This window comes from Phascolarctos cinereus, unplaced genomic scaffold (assembly GCF_003287225.1).
Source record: "Phascolarctos cinereus isolate Bilbo 61053 unplaced genomic scaffold, phaCin_HiC Scaffold_4;HRSCAF=312, whole genome shotgun sequence".
Taxonomy (NCBI): Eukaryota; Metazoa; Chordata; class Mammalia; order Diprotodontia; family Phascolarctidae; genus Phascolarctos; species Phascolarctos cinereus.
Window position 1 is genome coordinate 129,084,405 of NW_027555847.1, and position 19,396 is coordinate 129,103,800.

General features: G+C 46.0%; 2 protein-coding genes across 6 annotated transcripts in view; one reads left to right on the forward strand and one right to left on the reverse strand.

Annotated features, from left to right (window-relative positions):
- The window catches only part of NUBP2 (NUBP iron-sulfur cluster assembly factor 2, cytosolic), a 15,353-nt gene extending 14,986 nt beyond the window's left edge, over positions 1 to 367 (reverse strand). Inside the window, exon 1 of the mRNA XM_021006492.2 lies at positions 32 to 367. Within this exon, the coding sequence (XP_020862151.1) occupies positions 32 to 47 (16 nt within the window). The 5' untranslated portion in view covers positions 48 to 367. The remainder of the gene's footprint in view (positions 1 to 31) is intronic.
- Positions 1 to 18,369, forward strand: part of SPSB3 (splA/ryanodine receptor domain and SOCS box containing 3) — an 18,523-nt gene extending 154 nt beyond the window's left edge. The window contains exons 1-7 of one of the 5 annotated variants that reach the window (XM_021006488.2): positions 509 to 616; positions 6,848 to 6,988; positions 13,064 to 13,241; positions 14,050 to 14,237; positions 14,348 to 14,450; positions 14,783 to 14,908; positions 15,312 to 18,369. In XM_021006488.2, the coding sequence (XP_020862147.2) occupies positions 509 to 616; positions 6,848 to 6,988; positions 13,064 to 13,241; positions 14,050 to 14,237; positions 14,348 to 14,450; positions 14,783 to 14,908; positions 15,312 to 15,646 (1,179 nt within the window). In that variant the 3' untranslated portion in view covers positions 15,647 to 18,369. Of the gene's footprint in view, positions 1 to 493; positions 617 to 892; positions 1,467 to 6,847; positions 6,989 to 13,063; positions 13,242 to 14,049; positions 14,238 to 14,347; positions 14,451 to 14,782; positions 14,909 to 15,311 lie in introns of those variants that run through there. The other 4 variants (XM_021006490.2, XM_021006489.2, XM_078152566.1 and 1 more) reach the window with 4 other exon arrangements.
- Positions 18,370 to 19,396: the final 1,027 nt, after the last annotated feature.

Genomic DNA, 19,396 nt, shown 5'->3' on the forward strand with positions numbered 1-19,396 from the left:
TCTCGGAGGAGCTTCTCCTGAACTCACTCACCTTGTGCGGTGTCCATTCTGCCGGGCGCTACCTCACGTCACAACTTCCGCCTTCATCTGCGTACACACATCCCTTCCTTTCTTCCTCGTAGAGTGAGGGACGTTTCATCCAATCCAAGGCAACATCTCTCCCCTTCTCCCTCCCCTTTGTCCTTGTCCGCTTTTCTTAACCAATCAAATCTCCAAAGGCGTGCCTGCCACCGGGCCCCGCGACTCCTGGGAAATGGAGGTGGGCTTTCTTCTAAATCCAAAAAATTGGCTACTCCCTCAATTATTGGTCTTTGGGCCAATGTGCGTGGTAGACTTGGCTCTGACTTGCTCCTATTTGTCCTATGGGGACGCGAGTTGACGATTGACAGAATATTTGGCCACTGGCCCCATGAGTCCCTCCCCTCTCCCATTCCCCTGAGGATAGCTCATCCAACGGAGATGGCGAGCTAGGCCTGACTCTCCTTCACTCAGGCGAGGGGCCAATGGGATGGTAGGGGCGGGACTCGGGGGAGGAGATTGTTTACGTCTCGCTCGGGAGGGGAAAGTAGGTCAGAGCGCGGGGCTGGAGCGGAGCGCGGCAGTGGCGGCGCCTGAGGTAAGATTGGCGCCTCCCGGGGTGGGGCCCCTGATGGCTCGGTTGCCTCACGTCCCCCACTTCCTCGCCCCCTCCGCGCGAGTTCCTTTTGCGCTTCCTGCTCACTTGGCTCCTCAGGCCTCTCTTTCCCGATCTCCTTCGTCTTTGCCCAGCCTTCGGCGGTTCCTCTCGGGAGCGCACCCGAACCGCTTGCACCGCCCAGTGGAAGGGGGTGCCAGCGGTTGGTGCGGGAGGGCCCGGGGGTGGCGGGGCGTGGCGGAGGCCGGGCCTTGGAAGTGCAGGGCTCCCGTGAGGAGGAGGGCCGACAGGAGAAAGCGGGGGGAGCCACTCCGACCCGTCCTGTGTGTAGAGGGGTCTCGCCGGCTACGGCCGAGCCGCAGCCGACCTGTCGGGGTGGCAAAACCTCCTGTTTGGTCGGAGGCCTGGGAACTTGGAGGGAAAAGCTCCGTGGGTCGGGCCGGGCTAGGCCGAGTCGCGCCTGCCTAGTCTCGGGCGGAGGGAGGCGGGGCGGCTGGCTTGCCCTCCACGTGTCGGGCACGGGAGCCCACGCACGGTCAGGGCCCACCAGGCCCTCCTTCCGTTCCGTGAGGATGGGCCGGCGGGGCCCGGGCCCCGGAGTCCCTGCCTTCCTTTGTTTGCACTTTTGGGGCCACTGCTGTTGCTGCTGGCTTCCTGACCTCGGCTTCCTAGCTTGTTCTCGGTCTGGTCCTGTGGGTGTGGTCCCGGGATCCTCCAGGCCTCGCACGGGCCTCGATTCTGTGCCATTCCGCACACATCTTAAAAGTGGCCTGCAGAGACCAAAGGTTAAGGGAGGCCGGCCTCTGGTAGTGAGGATGTGGCTCCCAGACAGGTAAACCTAATGTGTGGCCCTTGCATGCGGGAGGTCCTTGGGGGTGCGAGCAGGGGAAGGCCGCTTGTCCCAAGTGCTGTTTGAAAGGTGGGTAGGAATTCTACAGGTGGAGTAGAAGGCATTAGAAACATCAAGCAACAGGGTGAACAGGCGTGGAAGAGGAAGGGAAGGGAAAACTGTGAAGTAGAGATGGAGAAGGGTGGCCCCAGATTGTGAAGGTCCTTGAACACCTGGACTTAACCTGGGAGGAGAGACACTGAAGGAGACGTTAAATATAGGGGCAACCGAATCAGGTCTCTGCTTAGTGAAAAGGTCTGAAAACTGTGAAAGGTGGAGTTCTGCATCTTCCAGTTTTGCCGTCTGGGTAGTCAGTCTCCTTTTTCAGTCCTAATCGAGGTTGACATCTGGGAGAACTGTTCAGTCACTTAGTGTTACTTAGGTCATGTTCCTTTGGATAGGGTGAATTCTGATTCTTGCCACCTGTTACTTTGAATCTGTCTCCTTTGACTCAGCCTACAGTTGTTATCTGTGATTTGAAGTAAGCAGGTGGGAGACAGTTTGGTGTAGTAGGGAAAGTGCTAGATAGACTCTTGGAAGTCCAGACCTCTGAGTTCAATTCTGCCTCGCGTTTATTATCTGATTAACTATCCAGGCAAATCATTTAAACTCTTTTAGCCTCTGTTTCTTCCTCAAAAGTGAGGGTGATAATAGAGATTCTCTCCCCCACCCTCACCCCTCAGTGTTGTGAGGATCAAAGAAGATAATATATGCCAAAAAAGCACTACATAAATGTTAGTATTAAGAACGCCAGGAATTTGAAGTTTGGCCACGTGCCCACCTCTCAGCCTTGCCTCATTTATAAAATGAGGCTGTATTTACACTACCTCCCTCACAAAGTTGAGGAATGCATTTTGTAAAGCTTTAGACACTGTAGTGGACGGGAAGTCTGAGGTGTTTTCTTTGAAGTTAAGAAAGATGATATCAGTGTTGCATGATGATGAACATGGTTTTATTGGTTAACCCAGCAGTGAGCAGGCTGTAAGGGATTTATTTATGCAGACAAAACACTCTTGGAGCCTGATTGATAGATCCAAGTGACAATTTATTACCTTTTTGGGGAAAAAAGGTGGGTTTTTTTTTATTTTTCCTATAGAAATCCTCCCTTGTAGCGGAGCAAAACAGTTGAAGGAAACTTGTCTGTTGATTGTGCAAGTTATTCAACATACTCTGCTACTACCTATAGGAAGTATGTTTTTGACATCTCTTCTCTGGGACCAGAATTGGTCATTTCACTTAATCTGAGTATAGTTCAGTTTTCAGAGTCAAAACTTCCTGCTTTCTAGGAGCTCCCAGTTCACTGGCCTGGTGACTCAGACTCCAGGCGCAGGCCTTATGTTTAAATGCTGTTTCAGACATTTAGAAGCTGTGTGACTTTGGGTAAGTCACTTAACCTGTCTACCTCAGTTTCTTCTTCTGTAAAATGGGAATGATGATGATAGCACCTACCTCCCAGGGTTGTTGAGAGGATCAAATAACATTTATAAAGAGTTTTTACCTTAAAGCACTATGTAGTTGCTGGCTGCTACTATTACACACCTCTTTGTGGTTAAGTCTTGAGACCAATTTAAAGTCAGAAGACTGCCTAACAAAAGAATTGATGATAAAAATGTAGTTAGAGGAAGTTGTTTATATGGTCTTAAGTGATATTTTAATATAGCTGAACTGTATGAATTGCCCTGCATAGTCCAAAGAATTGGAGCTAATCATGCTGGATGTTCCTAGAGTCACTGGCCTTACCAGCCATTAAAAGCTGTCGTGCCCTATGATGAATTTAATTATAAGATCAGTGCCTTATATCAGTTTCATTTTAGATTTTTTTCCTGATTGAGTTGTTGGAAAGTTCAGTTAATAAGTCTTTAAGTGCCTACTTTGCAAGCTTTGAGTTACTTTCTGAAAAAGGTCCACCTCTCCCACCCTTCCTCTTTGCCCCTCCCCAATCAGTCCTTACCCCTTCCTGGAGCTCTCAGTCTAGCATATGCAAACAACTGTCCAGACCAGGAATAGAGAGGCTAGATTGGAGTTAATCTTAGAGGGAAGGCGCTGATATTGAAGAAGGATTGGGAAAAGCTTCTTGCCGAAGATGAGATTTTAGTTGGTATTTGAAACCAGGAAACAGATGAGGAGAGAGAGAGAGTATTTCACTGAATCATAGTGTATATAAGAAGAGAGTCAGGTTAAAAAAAAAACTGGAAAGGCAGGAAGAAGCCTAGTAATATTTAGCAGAGTGTCTAGAACATAATAGGTGCTTAATAAATGCTAATTGACTGACAAAATTATCCAGAGAATTTTTATTTGAACCTGGAGATAATGGGGAGCCCAAGAAGTTTTTAATAGAGAATGAGAGATGTTGAGTAGCTTGTCTAAGATCACAACTAGTAATTGGCAAACCTGGGATTTTGAACCTATACCTCTAACTCCATATCTGGTCTTCTTTCCAAGTGACACTATGCCATGGCAAAATAGCTTGCTCGTGAAATTTAGTGATTAAAATCAGGATTTGAATATAGCTCTCACCTGATTTCTTTTTCTAACATAAATGAAGTAGGTGGTGCCTTCATTTCCCTCATCCCAGTATCTGATTTGTGTTGGTCTCTGTAGTCCCTTCCAGCTCTGATAACTCTGATTCTGTCTCTGTGTTGGTTCTGGCTGCCTAGAGATGTTTGTGCTTATGATTCTCATTGTCTCCTTAATGTGTGTTTTTCCCGACATGTTTTGTTCTTTAGGAGACTGCCTAATGGATTGAACCCAGTAGGGTTGAAGTCAGGGTACTTATTCTCCCTATTTCTGGGTGTGTAACCTAGACAAATGATGGAACTTCTCTTTGTGGTTTCTTTTGTACTGTCCTAACTTTTAAGTACTAATGGCTTTTAGAGGTATTGCACCCGAGATGGCAGTGGTCTTGGAATGGACAGACTGAGGGGAGGGTGAATACAGGTTCTGGGTATTTTATTATGTCATCCTGGGCAGTTTAAAAAGAAATAGCATGTGAAATTCACCTGCCCTGTGGCCCACCCTCTAAACCTGAACAAGTGCTGTGTCAGGGTAGTGGAAGGTCAGGGCAGAAATTCCATGCTATTACCTGATGTCTCAACTCTGCGATGATGCACTCACGACTCCCTGTTGCATCTGGTTCAACAGTTAATGTAACAGCTGACATAAGAACCTCAGTTTGAATTTGTAATTTATGAGGTTGTGGCCAAAATACTTCCCTGTTTATTTATGTGGCAGCTTTATGCCAGCCTGGGACTGGAAAAGAAAGTGGTGCTGCCTTCCATTGTCCTTCAAGTGCCAAGTAAATGCTTGCTAGCTAGGTTGTAGGGAATAAAGCTCAGCAGGGAGGCTAAATAGGGGCTGTATTCTTAGAGGTAATTTCTGGGCCAGTGAAGCAACAGCCTTTCTCTTTGTTACCACAGACTACTTGTTGCTTGTGGGTCAGGCTTTTGCTTTAGCTTCTGGAAACCTTCCCAGTCAGTCTGTGGCAGCGAGGCTTAAGGGGAATAGTAAGGTCTTGGTTAAACTTCTCAGTTCAGAGTGGGATCTTGGGGTGGGTTGCCTGTGGTTGAGTGGAGTGTGGAAAGGGGAAGAGCAGTTGTGTTATAGAAGGGAAATGTTATTGTTGTTATTATCATGTTGGTTCTGGGCAGCCCTGAAAGTAGTGGGTGAAAAGAACTGCACTTTAGTAGGGAAGTTGGGAAGCCATTTTCAGTTTCCTTTCTCTGCCCTCAAATCATCCCTGCTAGAGGCCAAGAAATCCTTAAGTCTTTGCCTCAGGTCACAGTTATCAGAGGAAAAAGTTAAGACCTGACCCTCTAAAAGTGTGTGCCTCACACAGTACTGTGCTAGAGATTGGATGAGATGCAAAAATTATTCAGTATAGTCCTTGCCCTAATAGAGGGTAGAAAGTATGTTGACATAGGTAACGCAGATTAGAATATAGTCATACAAGGGGTGGCAGCTAGGTGGCGCAGTGTATAGAGCACCGGCCCTGAAGTCAGGAGCACCTGAGTTCAATTCAAATGCGCCTCAGACCAAACACTGGACACTTACTAGCTGTGTGACCCTGGGCAAGTCACTTAACCCCAATTGCCTTAAAAAAAAAAAGAATATAGTCATACATAAAAGTGCAAAGCTCTAAGAGATGTCTGAAGAAGTGTAATACCTGACAGTTCTGTAGCACCTTGAGGTCATGTATCATCTCACTTCAGCCTCATAACCACCCTCTGAGGTGGAGAGCGCAGGTTCTTCCGTTTTACAAGTGAGGAAGCAGACTCAGAAGTTGGTGACTTGCCCATAGTCACATGGGTGTTAAGTTTTGATTGTGAGGCTCAGTTCTTTGGGCAGTCAAATCCATTCAGCTTCCTCCATGTGTAACAAATGTGAATTCCCTATGGCTTTGAACTGTGTACTATGGGAATTGTTATCCCCATTTTACAGATGGATAAACCAGAGTACACAGAGGTTTTGGCAGGGTTAGGAGCCAGATTTCTCTTGACTCCAAGGCCGGCTCTAGTTCTTAGCAGGTAGTTACTGAGGCGTGGTGGGAAACAGGTGGTCAGCATTCAGATTAGAGTGTTTTGGCTGCATTCGCTGGTTATACGCTTGAGTACAACTGAAGGTGGCCACCAAGGTTTCAAGAATCATGAAGATGTGATAAGTTTTGGAAGTAGAAGGGATGTTAGAAATCACCTATGAGGACACTGAGGCTAAGAGAAAGGAAATGACCTGAGCTTTCTGTCACACAGGTAGTGACGGAGGCCAGAATTTAAACCTAGTTCTTCTGACTCCCCATTCAGTGGTTTTTAATTACATTCTTAATGATGCGTGAGGTGGAGAATTACAGTGTTGGGAAGTAGCCACGTCTGACAAGCTCATTGGGTTGGACCAGGAGTGGGAAAATCCCCAGTGATCCTATGGCTGAAGGCATGTAGTGCTCATGCTAAATAGGAAGAGTCTGTAGTTGCTGACTGAATTGGTCTCTAGAATGAGTGAGTACTGGAGAAGGCAGGGAGAAGGAGTGTTGGCTTTGGTTGTGACCCTTAGTAGTTTTTGGATGATGGTAGAGTACTTAAATATCAAAGAAGATAGCTCTGTGCTTCTAATAACCTATTTCCTAGTGCCAAGAACTATATGGTTTTATTGAAACCACACTTTTAGGTCACTCTGGCCATTGGGTAGTCTGGCTATGAACTACTGTCCTTGTTGAGAGGAACTTATGGGACAAACGTGGGGAAGTTTTAATTGTTGGAGATTGAGTTCTGAGGGAGCTTCCCACATCACAGGCTTCCATCTTACCTTTTGCTTGTTTCTCTCTCTTATTGCAGATCTTCTCCGCCATGGCCCGACGAACCCGCAGCAGCCGGGCCTGGCATTTTGTTCTGAGTGGGGCCCGTCGGGAGGCAGATGCCCGAGCTGTGGCTTTGGCCTCTGGCACCACCAACTGGGGCTATGATTCCGATGGACAGGTGGGTCTTTACTTCCTTCATGGGAAGAATTATTAGCAGAGTATTTTTAGCTCTGGCTGGAGCATGTTCCAAAGGTGTCTAAGGAAATTGGCTTCAGGCTTAGCTCTCTACATGGAGGGGTGCCTAAGAGGAGAGCACAGGACCAGATTCTCTTATCCATCAGATTAATTATTCTACGTCAGGGATGGGCAAAAGCTGGCCTGAGTAAAGTGTTTTCTGTTTTAAAATGCAAAAACTTTCTTAGCTCCAAAGTATGAAAAGAGCAAGCTAGATCTGACCCTGCTGGTCAGCCTTTGTTAAACAGCTCAAGATGCTGTTTCAGAGAGGAGATGCCAAGTGCTATCTTTCTCTGCTTTGGTAGGGAAAATGAGTGAGGAATGGGAGAGAGCCCTGGGTCTATAATCAAAGGTCTTGCCTTTTTGATTCGATGTTTCACCTAGAACCCTTGATTTCTGTAATAGCATGTTCTATCTGGGTAGAATGCTCAGAGAGGGTGGCACTCACTGTATTGGGTATGTCTACAGTGCTTGCTGCCTGGTATGTTCTACCATGGTGGTCTAAGGACCACCTCTGTAGGCCTAAAAGATATACCTTGGATACTTCTGAGGGCAGGGAGAAGTAAGTCCATGAGATTTTAGAGGGGTGGGAGGAAAGGAGTGTTTGGGATAGGGGAGAGGTAGTTTGTAGGCAGTAGGAGAGAAAAAGAAGGGCAAACTGAATTTTCCCACTAGAAATATTATAGTTGAGCTATTATGTTAGGTTTGTATTGAAATAGCAAAGTGTTCTCCATTCTGTTCTATAAAGTTGTTGAACGGGGTATTAAGACCCTTAGCTGATCGTGAGTCTACATGCTGCAACCTGGTGGCAAGATGGAGCGTGCTACATTTTGGGTATTGTGTTTAGGTCACCAGGCCATCGTCCTTGCTCTCATCGTGCTACTGGTGAGAACATTAACTTTTAGAGAAGGGAAAACCCTGTTTGTGATAGGGTAAAATGTAACTGAAGCAAAGAATGGAAGAGTTGCTTCCTTCACCTGAAGTAATGTGGACAGAACAGATAGAACTGGAATTATGGGGTGGGGAAGCTGATTGGTCTCTGAGGATGGTGGCCACTGTTTAGGGGAAACATCAAGTGTCATATGACTGGTACTGGAGGTGCTGGAATTAGGCCTCTGTCGAAAGCTTATACAACTTTGAGGTACCGTAAAAGGACTGGTTAGAATAGGAATGAATGTTCTTTTGTGCTGTTGAGATAGTGAGCAAGACCACATTAGTCTGAAGCTGCTCCATAACCTTATGTTTCTGTCTCTGAATCATAGCAACAGTGAATCCAAATAGGTTTCATTCCTCAAGTTCCGTTTCCTTCCAATTCTTTATGTTGATGTCTTTACATTGTTACCGTTTCTGGGGACAGTGGGGAGATTAAGACACCCTCACGCCAGACAGAATCCTTCCTTGTTACAAAGAATAGCAATTAAGCAAAAATATCTTTTATGCTAACTGTGTCTGACTATGTAAGCAGAAAGGAAGAATGTTTAAATACCTGTTCTTTGGGATTTCCATTAGTTTTTCAGTTGCTTTGTGTTTGACTTCCTTATAGTGACCTTTTATTTTATGTTGTTGTAGTCACTGTGTATTATTGTTCTTTTGTTTCTGTTTATTTTGTCCATCACGTGGCCTGGCCTACATTCCTGTACCACCTCCACCTTACATTGGCTGATGGCCGTGAGAATTCACTTCTGTATGTTTCATCACAGGAAATGAGACTCATTATCTAGTGTTGCATCAGGGGAGTGTGGGTTTTGTTTGTTGACAGTGTAGCTTAGAAATTTATGATGTTTGTGGCAGTTGTTAGCACGTACACTCAGCCTGCTGTTTTTACCTATCATCTAATGGCCTACATCCCTTCTGTATCCTGCCTGCAGGCCCTGATGCAAAATACATCCCTCCCTTACCTTCTGTCTTGGAGAATCTCCAAGAACCTAGGCTGAATATGTTCATTCAGGAACTAACCCTTTTCCTTGGCACTCAGCCCAGTTTCTCTAATTTCTGTTTCAGTGAGCCATCCCCTGTAGCAGGATGTTTGAAAAAACCAAAACCACAATTCAGCAAAACTAACCAACACATCAGGTTGAGTCTTGACAGCATATGTTGTGTTCCATCCATGTAGCCCCCATCTCTGCCAAGAAGGGCTTGAGGGCTTTGCCCTCATGTTCTAAACCACAACCAAGAACAGAAGTCCTTGGAAAGACAGTGGACCTCTGGCTTCTGGGAAAGGAGTAGGTCGGTGTATCTTTAAGGCTCATTTTGGTCCCGCTTGTATCCACGTGTTGGGGTGTGGCGGTGTAAACAAAGAATGCCGAAAGGAGTGCAGCTGGGTAAGAAGTGAGATGTCTGAAGCACCTCATGACTGTTATCTTACTTGATCCTAACCATACCTCTGGGAGATTGTGTACTATTATTTCTATTTTACAGTTGAGGAAACTAAGGCAGACAGGTTAAATGACTTGCCCAGGGTCCCATAGCTTGTAAATGTTTCTGAATTCAGGTCTTGACTCTAGGTCCAGGGTTCTGTCAGTACCACCTGGTGCCTTCCCCCTAAGGTTAGCTCCATTTTATCTTGGATCTCTTGTATTCATAATTGTTTGCATATTGTCTGTCCTATTAGAATATGACCTCCCATCTTTACATCTCCAGTTCCTGGCACTAGGTACTTTATAAATGCTTGTTGACTTGAAGCTTAAGCCCTTAGCTCTTAGTTCTGCCCTCAGGGCTCAGAAAGAACAAGCCAGGTCTCTCTTTATTTCACATACCAGCCTTTCAAAATAACAGCCATCATTTCTCTACTAAATTTTATGTCCTGGCTAGGCATCCCTAGTTCCTCTAACCAAGCTTTATATGACATGATCTTGAGACAACTTTGGATGTGTAATGTTACGTATGCTGTCAGATGCAATATGCAATTGATGGTTGATTGTATTTGATGGACTTGGTTTTTTGTCAGAAGGAATGACAAAAAAGTGTGTAAGTTCTGAGTGCGGAGTGTCAGGATATATTTGGAAATGTGGTATAAAAACAAGAGGCATCCATAAAAAAAAAATTTAAAAACCAAAAGATCCCAACTGTGGTGCTCATTCTTTTTCAATAATAGAGCTGAACAGACACCAGCTACAGTTTGTCTATATCAGGGTACGGAAGAATCTTGGCTCCTCATTCACTAACTATGTGACCCACCTATCTACAGTTATATGCAATCTTTCTGAGCCTTGATTTCCCCATCTTTAAGGTAGGGACAATGACTCTTTGTGTGTGGGGGAGGGGAAGATAAATAATACTTCACTACTGTCTGATAGGATTGGTATGAAAGTGCTTTAAAAAACACTGCAGTGCTGTGTAAACATGAGGTATAATTATGGGAAGGAAACTTGGGAGACATTTGAGTAAAACATTAGAGCACATTTTTCTGAAGCCACATTTGGGGGAAAGGGTGAACTTTGCATTAAATTTACTTCTTGATAAGCAGCTTCTTTCCTCATCTGTAACATAGGGATCAGGATGGACTTGATGTCCTCAGAGATCTCTTCTGGCTCTAGGTCTGTAATCAATCCTGAGACAAATATATTCGCTGAATCTTAGATTGTCCCTTCCTCTGTAGGCCTAGATAGCTTGATACTCACTGGAAGTTTTCTGGTCTGATGGGCAAAGAAGGCAGCATCTTGACCTCTTTATTTCCAGCATTGATGGCCAACACACTTCTTGACCCTGGCATTGATTTGGGTTGTTGGAGTGCTTCTGCCTGTTCTCAGTCTGTTTATCATAACCTCACTTGGAACCTTTCCCAAAGCAAGTCCAGAGCCACATGGTGTCTGGAACTTTTCCACTTTTCTATGGGTGTGAGAGCTCTGTTGTCAGGGCTGCCCTTCAGAATCTGCAGCCTTCTCCCCTTTTCTACGGCAGGTGGTCAAGTGCCAAGGTTAGGTGACAAATCTCATAAGGCATCTGGGTGATGGGGCCATTAGAATTCCAAGGGCTAAGGTAAGAATAGAGATTCCTAAAGGACAAGGATACATGTTGGGGAGTATTGGGTAGGTGGGTGGGTGGGGGACAAGTAAATTCTGTCTGAGAAGAGGTGTTGCTCTCCTGTAGCCTGTTTTCATAGAGTTTCAGTATTTCAGAATCTCTAATCTCCACTGATACAGACTGTAGTGTACCACCTATACTGTGGCTTTATGAATTGATTAAAAACATTTATCACTTGGTACCCTTAATCCTGAAGATGAGCCTTTCCACACTTAGCTAGGTTGGTCTGCAAAGGATAGCTCTATAGCTCTACATAAAATGTTTTCAGTTTGGTAGGATGTGACAGTGTTCTGCTGGGATAGGTTTCAGTGGCTCAGGGTAACTTTTAGTCCATGAAAAGGCACTGTAGAAGATGTCTTGCATATAATAAGTACTATAATAAATGTTTGGATGAAGACTTGTGAGACCTTCTTAGGAACGCTGTGATCATCAGACCCCTGTGATTGGTCCAGATCATTTCCAGACTTGACTTCTGACTATATTCTATATTCCTGGTGTTCACCATTGGTGGCTAGTGGCTCAGTTGGCACTCAGTTTTCCTGTCTTTCTTCTTAGCACACCCCCTATATTCCTTTCTTATAACCATTCCTTTAGTGATAAGATTATTATAGGATGTGGAGTTTGATGGGACTGTAGAGATCTAGTTCAGCACCCACTTCTTATAAAGGCTCAGACCTTACGTGGCACAAGTCATGTGTAACAAAAGTGCTTTTTTAATGGAATATCTGATTTCAACTCTGTTGGAGAGTTGTGGCTTCCCTCCAGCACCTCAGCCAGCCATCTAGTTATAAATTAATTTTCCTTGCAGCCTGCATTAAAAGTTTTGCTTATATCTTTTGTTTTTATTACAACACTTAGCTTTTCCCTTTTAACTTTCCTCGCTTAGAGAACTTTATCCTGATCTCTAATGTAGGGACTTAGATTGGGCTACCATGTTGCTCATGAAAATAATTGGTAGGGAAGAAGTTGACATTGTGGCTGGAACTGTATAGTCCCCTGGCTTTGCCCATTCAGAGAACTGCTCGCTTAAATTTGCCTTGTCACTGAAAGGTAAGCAGGTAGTATTTCTCATTTTTGATGAGTCATGAGATTGACTCCTAGGATTTGCAGCCATGGAATTTTTGGTCATCAGACACCCCTGATTCTGCAACCACTGATAATAATACACTTGTGACAAGAGGAACCCTCAGCAATTTCCAGAATAGGCAGGTGGCTTGTGCTATGTGTAATGATCACTCAATAAATATTGCCTGAAATTCCCTATAACATCTCAGTAATAACTACTATGTTTCTGAATATTCTGGAACTATCCATGGATTGTAACGAAGCCCTAGATCAGGGTTCTGACTTTCTGAGTACCTTCAGTCACAGGGCAGTTCCTTTATTAAACTGATGCTTATCTACTTTGCAGTCACCCCAGTCAAATTTGGGACTGTAAAGTGAAGGCAGTGAATGGAGTGAAAGCTGGAAGTTGCTCAGTTTGGAGGTTAGTCCAGTAGCTTAGAATCTGTATGAAAGTGTAAGGTCAGAGAGCTTATTTGTTAATATTTGTGATCTAATAGTTCACCTTTTCAGGTAAGCCCATAAGAGGTGGGCTTTTCAGGTAGGGCAGACCACACAGGGAGTCTTTATACACCAAAAAGTGTAAGCACTCAAATGTTTTGCTACACGAAGAGGGGAGAGTGAAGCTTTTTCCATGTAGTATGTGTACCTGTGTGGGACTGGCCTGTACCAGGTACCCCAGGTTTCTTCTCTAGAAGGAGAGGGAGGAAGTTCGGTGTTCTTTGCTCCAGCAGTGATGGTAACATCTTCCCAAAGCTGCCTCCTTTACTGCAAAGACCTCTTAACTAGTTAGAAGGGTGGAGAGGGATCCTGGTAATGGCTTTGTTGTCTTTTGTGCTCCTTTTCTCATACTTTGCCCCCTTCATGCCATCACCGTGCCTGAATTTTGGACAAGCTAAGGACCTGACTCTACCCTTGTCTTTTTGTTTGACAGCACAGTGACTCAGACTCAGAGGCAGAATTCCCCTCCCTGCCACCATCCATCCCCAGTGCTGTGCCTGTGACTGGGGAATCCTATTGCGACTGTGAGAGCCAAAGTGAAACTCCGTACTGTGCCAGCCTCCACACCAGCCATCGAAGCAGGGACTGCCAGTGTGGCGAGGAAGATGACTGTAAGGAGCTTCCATGATTCCTGTGGGAATGGCCAAAGCTTATTAGCTGTTACCCATAATTTTCTTGGGCCTATTGGTTATTTCTAAGGGCTCCAGAGCCAGGAAGCTCCTGAGCTCAGGTGGTAGTTAGCTTAGTATTGGTGGCATTTGGCTTCCAGGCCAATGGGGATCATTTGGGAATTAGCTGGTTTTGTAGAAGCCTCTTCCACTTTTTCCCCAGTATTGGACAGCCCTAGGAACACGCTCAGGGGTGGGATAAGGATGGGGATGGTTGGCTTTATCAAATGTAATTATAACAACTGCCTCTTTTAGAGGGAGAGCAGAGTCTTCAGGTTTAGCCTGCCCTTTTATAAGGAGCAGGGAACACATACACTTGGGGGTCAGTACCCAAAAGAGAACGTATAACTGAGGTTAAAAATTACAAGGAATTTTTATGGTCATCTAAGTTTGTCCATGGGCCTCGGTTTGGTTTTGTTTGTTTTCTTTTGTTTTCCTGAATTGAGACTAAATCTTAAATGAAGGGGAGCTATGAGGACACATGAGTAGCATAAGAGTACTGGATCAGAATTTGCTGTGGCTGGACCAGGCCAAGCAGACTCGAGGAGGGGGGTCCCTTCTGGATTGGGCCTTGGGAGCAGTTCTCATTCCTCTCTTGTTTTCTTGGGCCTCTTCCTTGCCCTGTTAGCATCAGTCTCACTAGCTGATTGTGTCAGTGATGAGGGAAATGTCTGGTTTGGAGTTTGGTGTGTCTTGGGGTTGGCTTCCTTTTGCCTGTCCCAAATTGCAGCCTCTTCCTCCTTCAATACAGATTTTGACTGGGTATGGGATGATCTGAACAAGTCGACAGCCACTCTGCTAAGTTGTGACAACCGCAAAGTCAATTTTCACATGGAATACAGCTGTGGCACAGCAGCCATACGAGGGAATAAGGAGCTGTGTGAAGGCCAGCACTTTTGGGAGATTAAGATGACTTCTCCGGTCTACGGCACTGATATGGTATATTTAGGGACATCTGGGGGGGCACTGTTCTAGAACAAGGGTGCTGGCCACAGACCACCTCTCGTGGCTTAATGCTCTTCTGTCCGTTCTCTCCCCATTTTCGGTAGATGGTTGGTATTGGGACATCAGATGTAAATCTGGACAAGTACCGCCATACATTCTGCAGCTTGCTGGGCAAGGATGAAGACAGCTGGGGCCTCTCCTACACAGGTGAGCGCAGGAGGACTGATGAGAATACAAAGAAAAAGCTACTTGTTGCTATGGCTCAGGGAGGGGAAACCTTGTGGCTGCTGCTTATTTTACAAGACTGGTTGGGGTTGGAGGCTTCATGGCTATAGATGACCGAAATCTCAGGGTAGGTAGACTGGGGTGGGGGTGGGGAGAAAGGAGTCAGATTGTAGGCAAGATTATGCTGTCTCCCTCTAGCATTCAACAGGCAGGGCTAGGAAAAAAGTGGATTATATTAGAAGTGGAGCCTATCTTACGCTAAACTACAAGATCCACCAAATCTAGCTTTCCCTGCTTTGGGGCTACTGTTTCAGGACTTCTCCATCACAAGGGTGACAAGATGAGCTTCTCATCACGGTTTGGCCAGGGCTCCATCATCGGGGTTCACCTAGACACTTGGCATGGGACACTGACCTTCTTCAAAAACAGGAAATGCATAGGTAAGGGTGGGAGCTAAAGGCCCAGGTTACAAAATAGAATGGCTTTAAAGAGAGCAAGTAGCTATATGTGGATGGCCTGAAGGCACCTGTCGAGAATAAGCTATTGGCTCGGGAGCCCTTAGAAAGGGCATGGCTAACTCTAGTAATCAGAGGAATCTGGAATCCTTGGACCTGTGCTCAGTTTTGGTGGTAAAAAGACTGACCCAGGGAAAGAGAGGGGAGGGCCTTTCTGAGTCACTCCCTGATCTTTAGTCTCTACTCCCTCCAGATGCTTGGATCCTGGTCTGTTTCACCGTGGGCTCTGTAGATTAGGCCTGGGTACCCTGGAATTTGTCCCACCTACGTAGAGGCTAGAGGTCAGTGACTGCCCTGACACCTCCATTCACATCATGTCTCCTGCCAGGAGTTGCTGCCACCAAACTGCAGAACAAGAAATTCTACCCGATGGTTTGCTCCACTGCCGCTAAGAGCAGCATGAAAGTGATCCGCTCCTGTGCCAGCCTCACTTCCCTGCAGTATCTGTGTTGCTACCGCCTGCGCCAACTGCTGCCTGACTCTGGGGACACACTGGAAGGATTGCCTCTGCCTCCTGGCCTCAAGCAGGTGCTGCACAACAAACTGGGCTGGGTCTTGAGCATGAACTGTAACCCCCTGCCATCCCCGTCACCCAAGGTGGCAGCATGCTCGGGGAGCCCAGAGGCCAAGCCATGTCAAAGGAAGAGGTGTCGACGGACTTAGCTTATTTTCCAATGAAAACTGCCTTGTTGGGCTTGGGGTGGCTTCTCTTTCTTTTCCCTTTCCTCCACACACTCTTGGGACAGGAGGGAAGGTTGGGAGGGGAGGTTGCCCATCCCCGTCTTTGGGGCCAGTTCCACTGGTTTGAATTTGCCAAGATACTCCCCTCATTCAGGAACTAGTTTAGGTCATGGCACCTGCTCCTCACCTGGACTGGAAGACTTGTGCCATGAACCTGTCAGCTCAGAAAAAGATGATCACAGTAAGGCTGCCTGAGCCCTTATTCTGGACTTAGCCCAGGGGTCATTCCAGGTTCTCTTTAGAGGGGTGGAGATTGCAGTGCTACTGCCTCCCTCTGGGGACAGTGTATGATCACTCCTGCCTCAAGGGAGGGGAGGATAATGCTGCAGCCTAGCCTCAGCTGTTCTCAAATGTGCCGCTAACCAGGGGTGAGGAGAAAAGCCTGGTTAATATTAAGATGTGTATCTGTGTTTCCCCCTCCACCCCTTGGGGCTTCAGATCTAGGGATCTAGAATTTTTTTTTTAAAAACCTGCTTTTTGCATGTTGTCAGCTTCTGCTCCTGTATCAGAGACTGTATCAAATCACTGTAATAAAGTTGAAATAGTTTATATTGAATTATAGATGCTACACAAGTAAGTGGGCCCCTGTTTAGGATTTGGGTGGTTGTGTGATGTTTCAGGGCTAAGGGCTTGTCAAAACATCAGTCTACCTTGATTATGAAAGTACTGCCTTTACCTTGTGGATGCACTTGGGTAGGGAATCAGCCCCATTGTACTGATAAGAAAACTGACGCTTGAAGGAAGTGATTTTTAGTGGCAGAGCCAAGACCCAGAATTATGGCCTTATGTGTCTGGAGAGCTAAGGGTCCTTCAGTAAATTGCAAAGAACACAGTATCTTGCTAAGATGATGTGAATTACCAGGGTCTCTAATTTCTTTGCTTATTAAAATTGTAGGTGCATCCTATCCAGGCTGGAAGTTGTAAAATTCAAGAGTTCTGACATCTTTAGGGAACTCTTCATTTAAAACAAAAAAATCTCGGCACAGCAGAGTGGCCACCAATTATTGTCTGGTTTGGCTGTCACGCTACACCTCTAACTCTCCCAACAATAAACAGCCTACTGTTCAGCTTCAGACCCAAAAAGGGTAGGAGAGGATCTGTAGCCCTCCCCCTCAACCCTATAGTTAAGTGCTCAAATGCAGCAAAAGGTCAGGATTAATTAACATTAAGAGGTAGACCCAACGGGGAAGGGCAGGACAGCTCTTTGGACCTGAATCTGCCTTTCTTCACAGCACTGTCACTGAGCAGACAGGTGTTCCTGCTCTGTGGCACAAAGTACATATGCCTGAAGGAGCCCAGAGACCAAGTACAAGTTGGTAATGCCCACACCCCTTCCCTCCCCTTATCGGGGTAACCTGACACCAGCTTTTTGACCCCTCCTGGGGGGGGGGAGTGTCATTTTTTTCACCTTCCCTTGAGAAACCCCCCCAGGGGAAAGTGCAGAACAAAGAGTTTATATTTTTTGTGTTCTTTCTCTTAGGGTTGAAGGGTATGTCGGGAGAAGGTATGTTGGAGGTCATTTACTATGACTTGTCATTTTACAGATAAGACCCAAGGGCCCTGAAGTCTTCAGCACTCACTGTATAGATGAGACTATACATGGGCAAAGGAAGTTTCTTCTGGAGATTTTTAATGAAAATCAGGGCTGGAAATGAGAATACCCAAAGTTCTGATCAAATGTATATACTACAACTGTTAATCTAAAGGAATAGCAATGATCTGGCCTGGACCCACGCTGCCCAGGCATTGAGGCACTTGTGTGGCCTTTGTTAATGCTGGCTTGGCTCCTGTTTGAGTACACCAGCAGCACAGTCAGGTTCTACTGTAGTTGCAGTAGTACCAAGGCCTGTGGAGGAGGAAAGGAAGATACTGGGACAAAAAGTTCAGGCTGAGGCGGGGGCAGGGCCCTGCTAACCCAGCACCCCTTAGAAAGCAACTTAATAACATATAATCACACACTTGAAGCAGCTGCGAATAGGACAATTTGATCCCTTGCAGGTGATGTTCATTGTTCCCATTATTAGAGGATGTACCCTGCCTGCCCAGGACTCAGAGCCACCCCTCTGAGAAAAAGCTCCTCTCAAGGCTGCTTAGGGCCAGAAATCAACCTACCTAGCCTTTGGTAGCCAGGTCTTCACCTCTTCCACCTCTTGTTGGGTCACAGCCACCTTTGAGCTGGAGTCCTGAACACCAGACTGGGAGCAAAAACCATTTGTCTTTCTGGCTTATCCATTTTTCCTCTCCCCATCCACCCTTCTGAGAAAACTGCTGTTGCTACCCCTGGTTTAGGATCCTTTGTGGCCTGTAGATAGTCTGGAGTGGCTAAGATTGAGGGAGTCTAATGAAAGTCTCCCATCTCTCTAAGTATACTACTAAATTATGGCTTTCCTCTGTGCTCCCTTGGCCTCTGGAACTGAGCAAAGCAAGAACCACTACTGGTAAGTGTCAGGTCCACTGACAGCCTGGTGATAGTGAGTCTGGCCAGCAGTATTCTCAGGTACAATCCAAGGAACAGAGCTAGTAGGTGGTAGAACCCTCTAAAGTGAGGAAGGACAATGAGAAAACTCAGGTCTTGTTTATGTCAAGTCTTAATTTTTTCTTGAAACTATTTGCCTTCAATAAAGTCAATAGTGTGTGTCAATGAACTTGACAACTCTTCTTTCTAGCTGATAAACATTAGTTTAATCATTTGTGGCCACGTGCAGATTATGGCCTCCTAAAGTGAGAGACCCTGTGTGGAAGCCTCCAACCCAAACAGCGTAACTACCCACCTTCTTCCCCTTCACCTCCAAGCTCTTGGAGTATGCTGTCAACAATCCTTGTTCTCCAGCCCTATTCAGGGCCCTTTCCAGTTTGGTGGTCACTCCCCAGAGGCTGCCTTTACTGCTGAAATTGTAACCCAGGCCCATCCCCTTTACCTTTTCTCCAGGCTCACCTGTGCCTTCTTTCTAATAGAAAAGAGACACCAGTTTTGTTTTGGTTTTCCTCCAAGGAGGATTAGGTGTCTGAGTTGGATGGCTTTGGTGGGAGCTGTTCAGTGAAAAGGCGATTCCTGAGTAGGGGAGGATGAAAGATTAAAAACCACTAGTTTATAGCTGGAAGAGACACACATCAGAAAATCAAAGGGTAGGGAACCTGCAGCCTTAAGGCCACATGTGGCTTTCTAAATCCTTAGGCTCAGTCTTTGGACAGAATCCAAATCTGGATTTGTTCTGCAAAATTTGGATACAGTCAAAAGGCTGCACTTAAGGATTCAGAAGGCCACAGGTTCCCCACCCCTGGATCCCTTCACTTTAAGTCTGACCATAAAAATTAAATAACCTGTGATTCTGAGGGTGACTTCTCCCCAGGTTAGGTTTAGATATATGTGTATAGGGACAGGCCGTGAGGCCGAAGCTTCCCCACCCTAGCACCTGTGCCATTGAGATGAGGCCTCTGGGAAACCCCTCTAGTTTCAGGACTTCTGCAACCCACAGTGCAGCAGGAGCAGCCTGCCTGTCTGTCTGTCTGTCAAAGCCCACAGCCCCAGGATGTCAGAGGACTGACTCCAGAGCTGTCACTAGGCTCTCTGAGCCAGCCTCTTTCAGAATTGAAGGGTGAAAGTCAGAAAAAAGGATTCCAGAATTGCGTGGCAGTACTGATAGAACCTACCTGTGACGGACATGGTAGAAA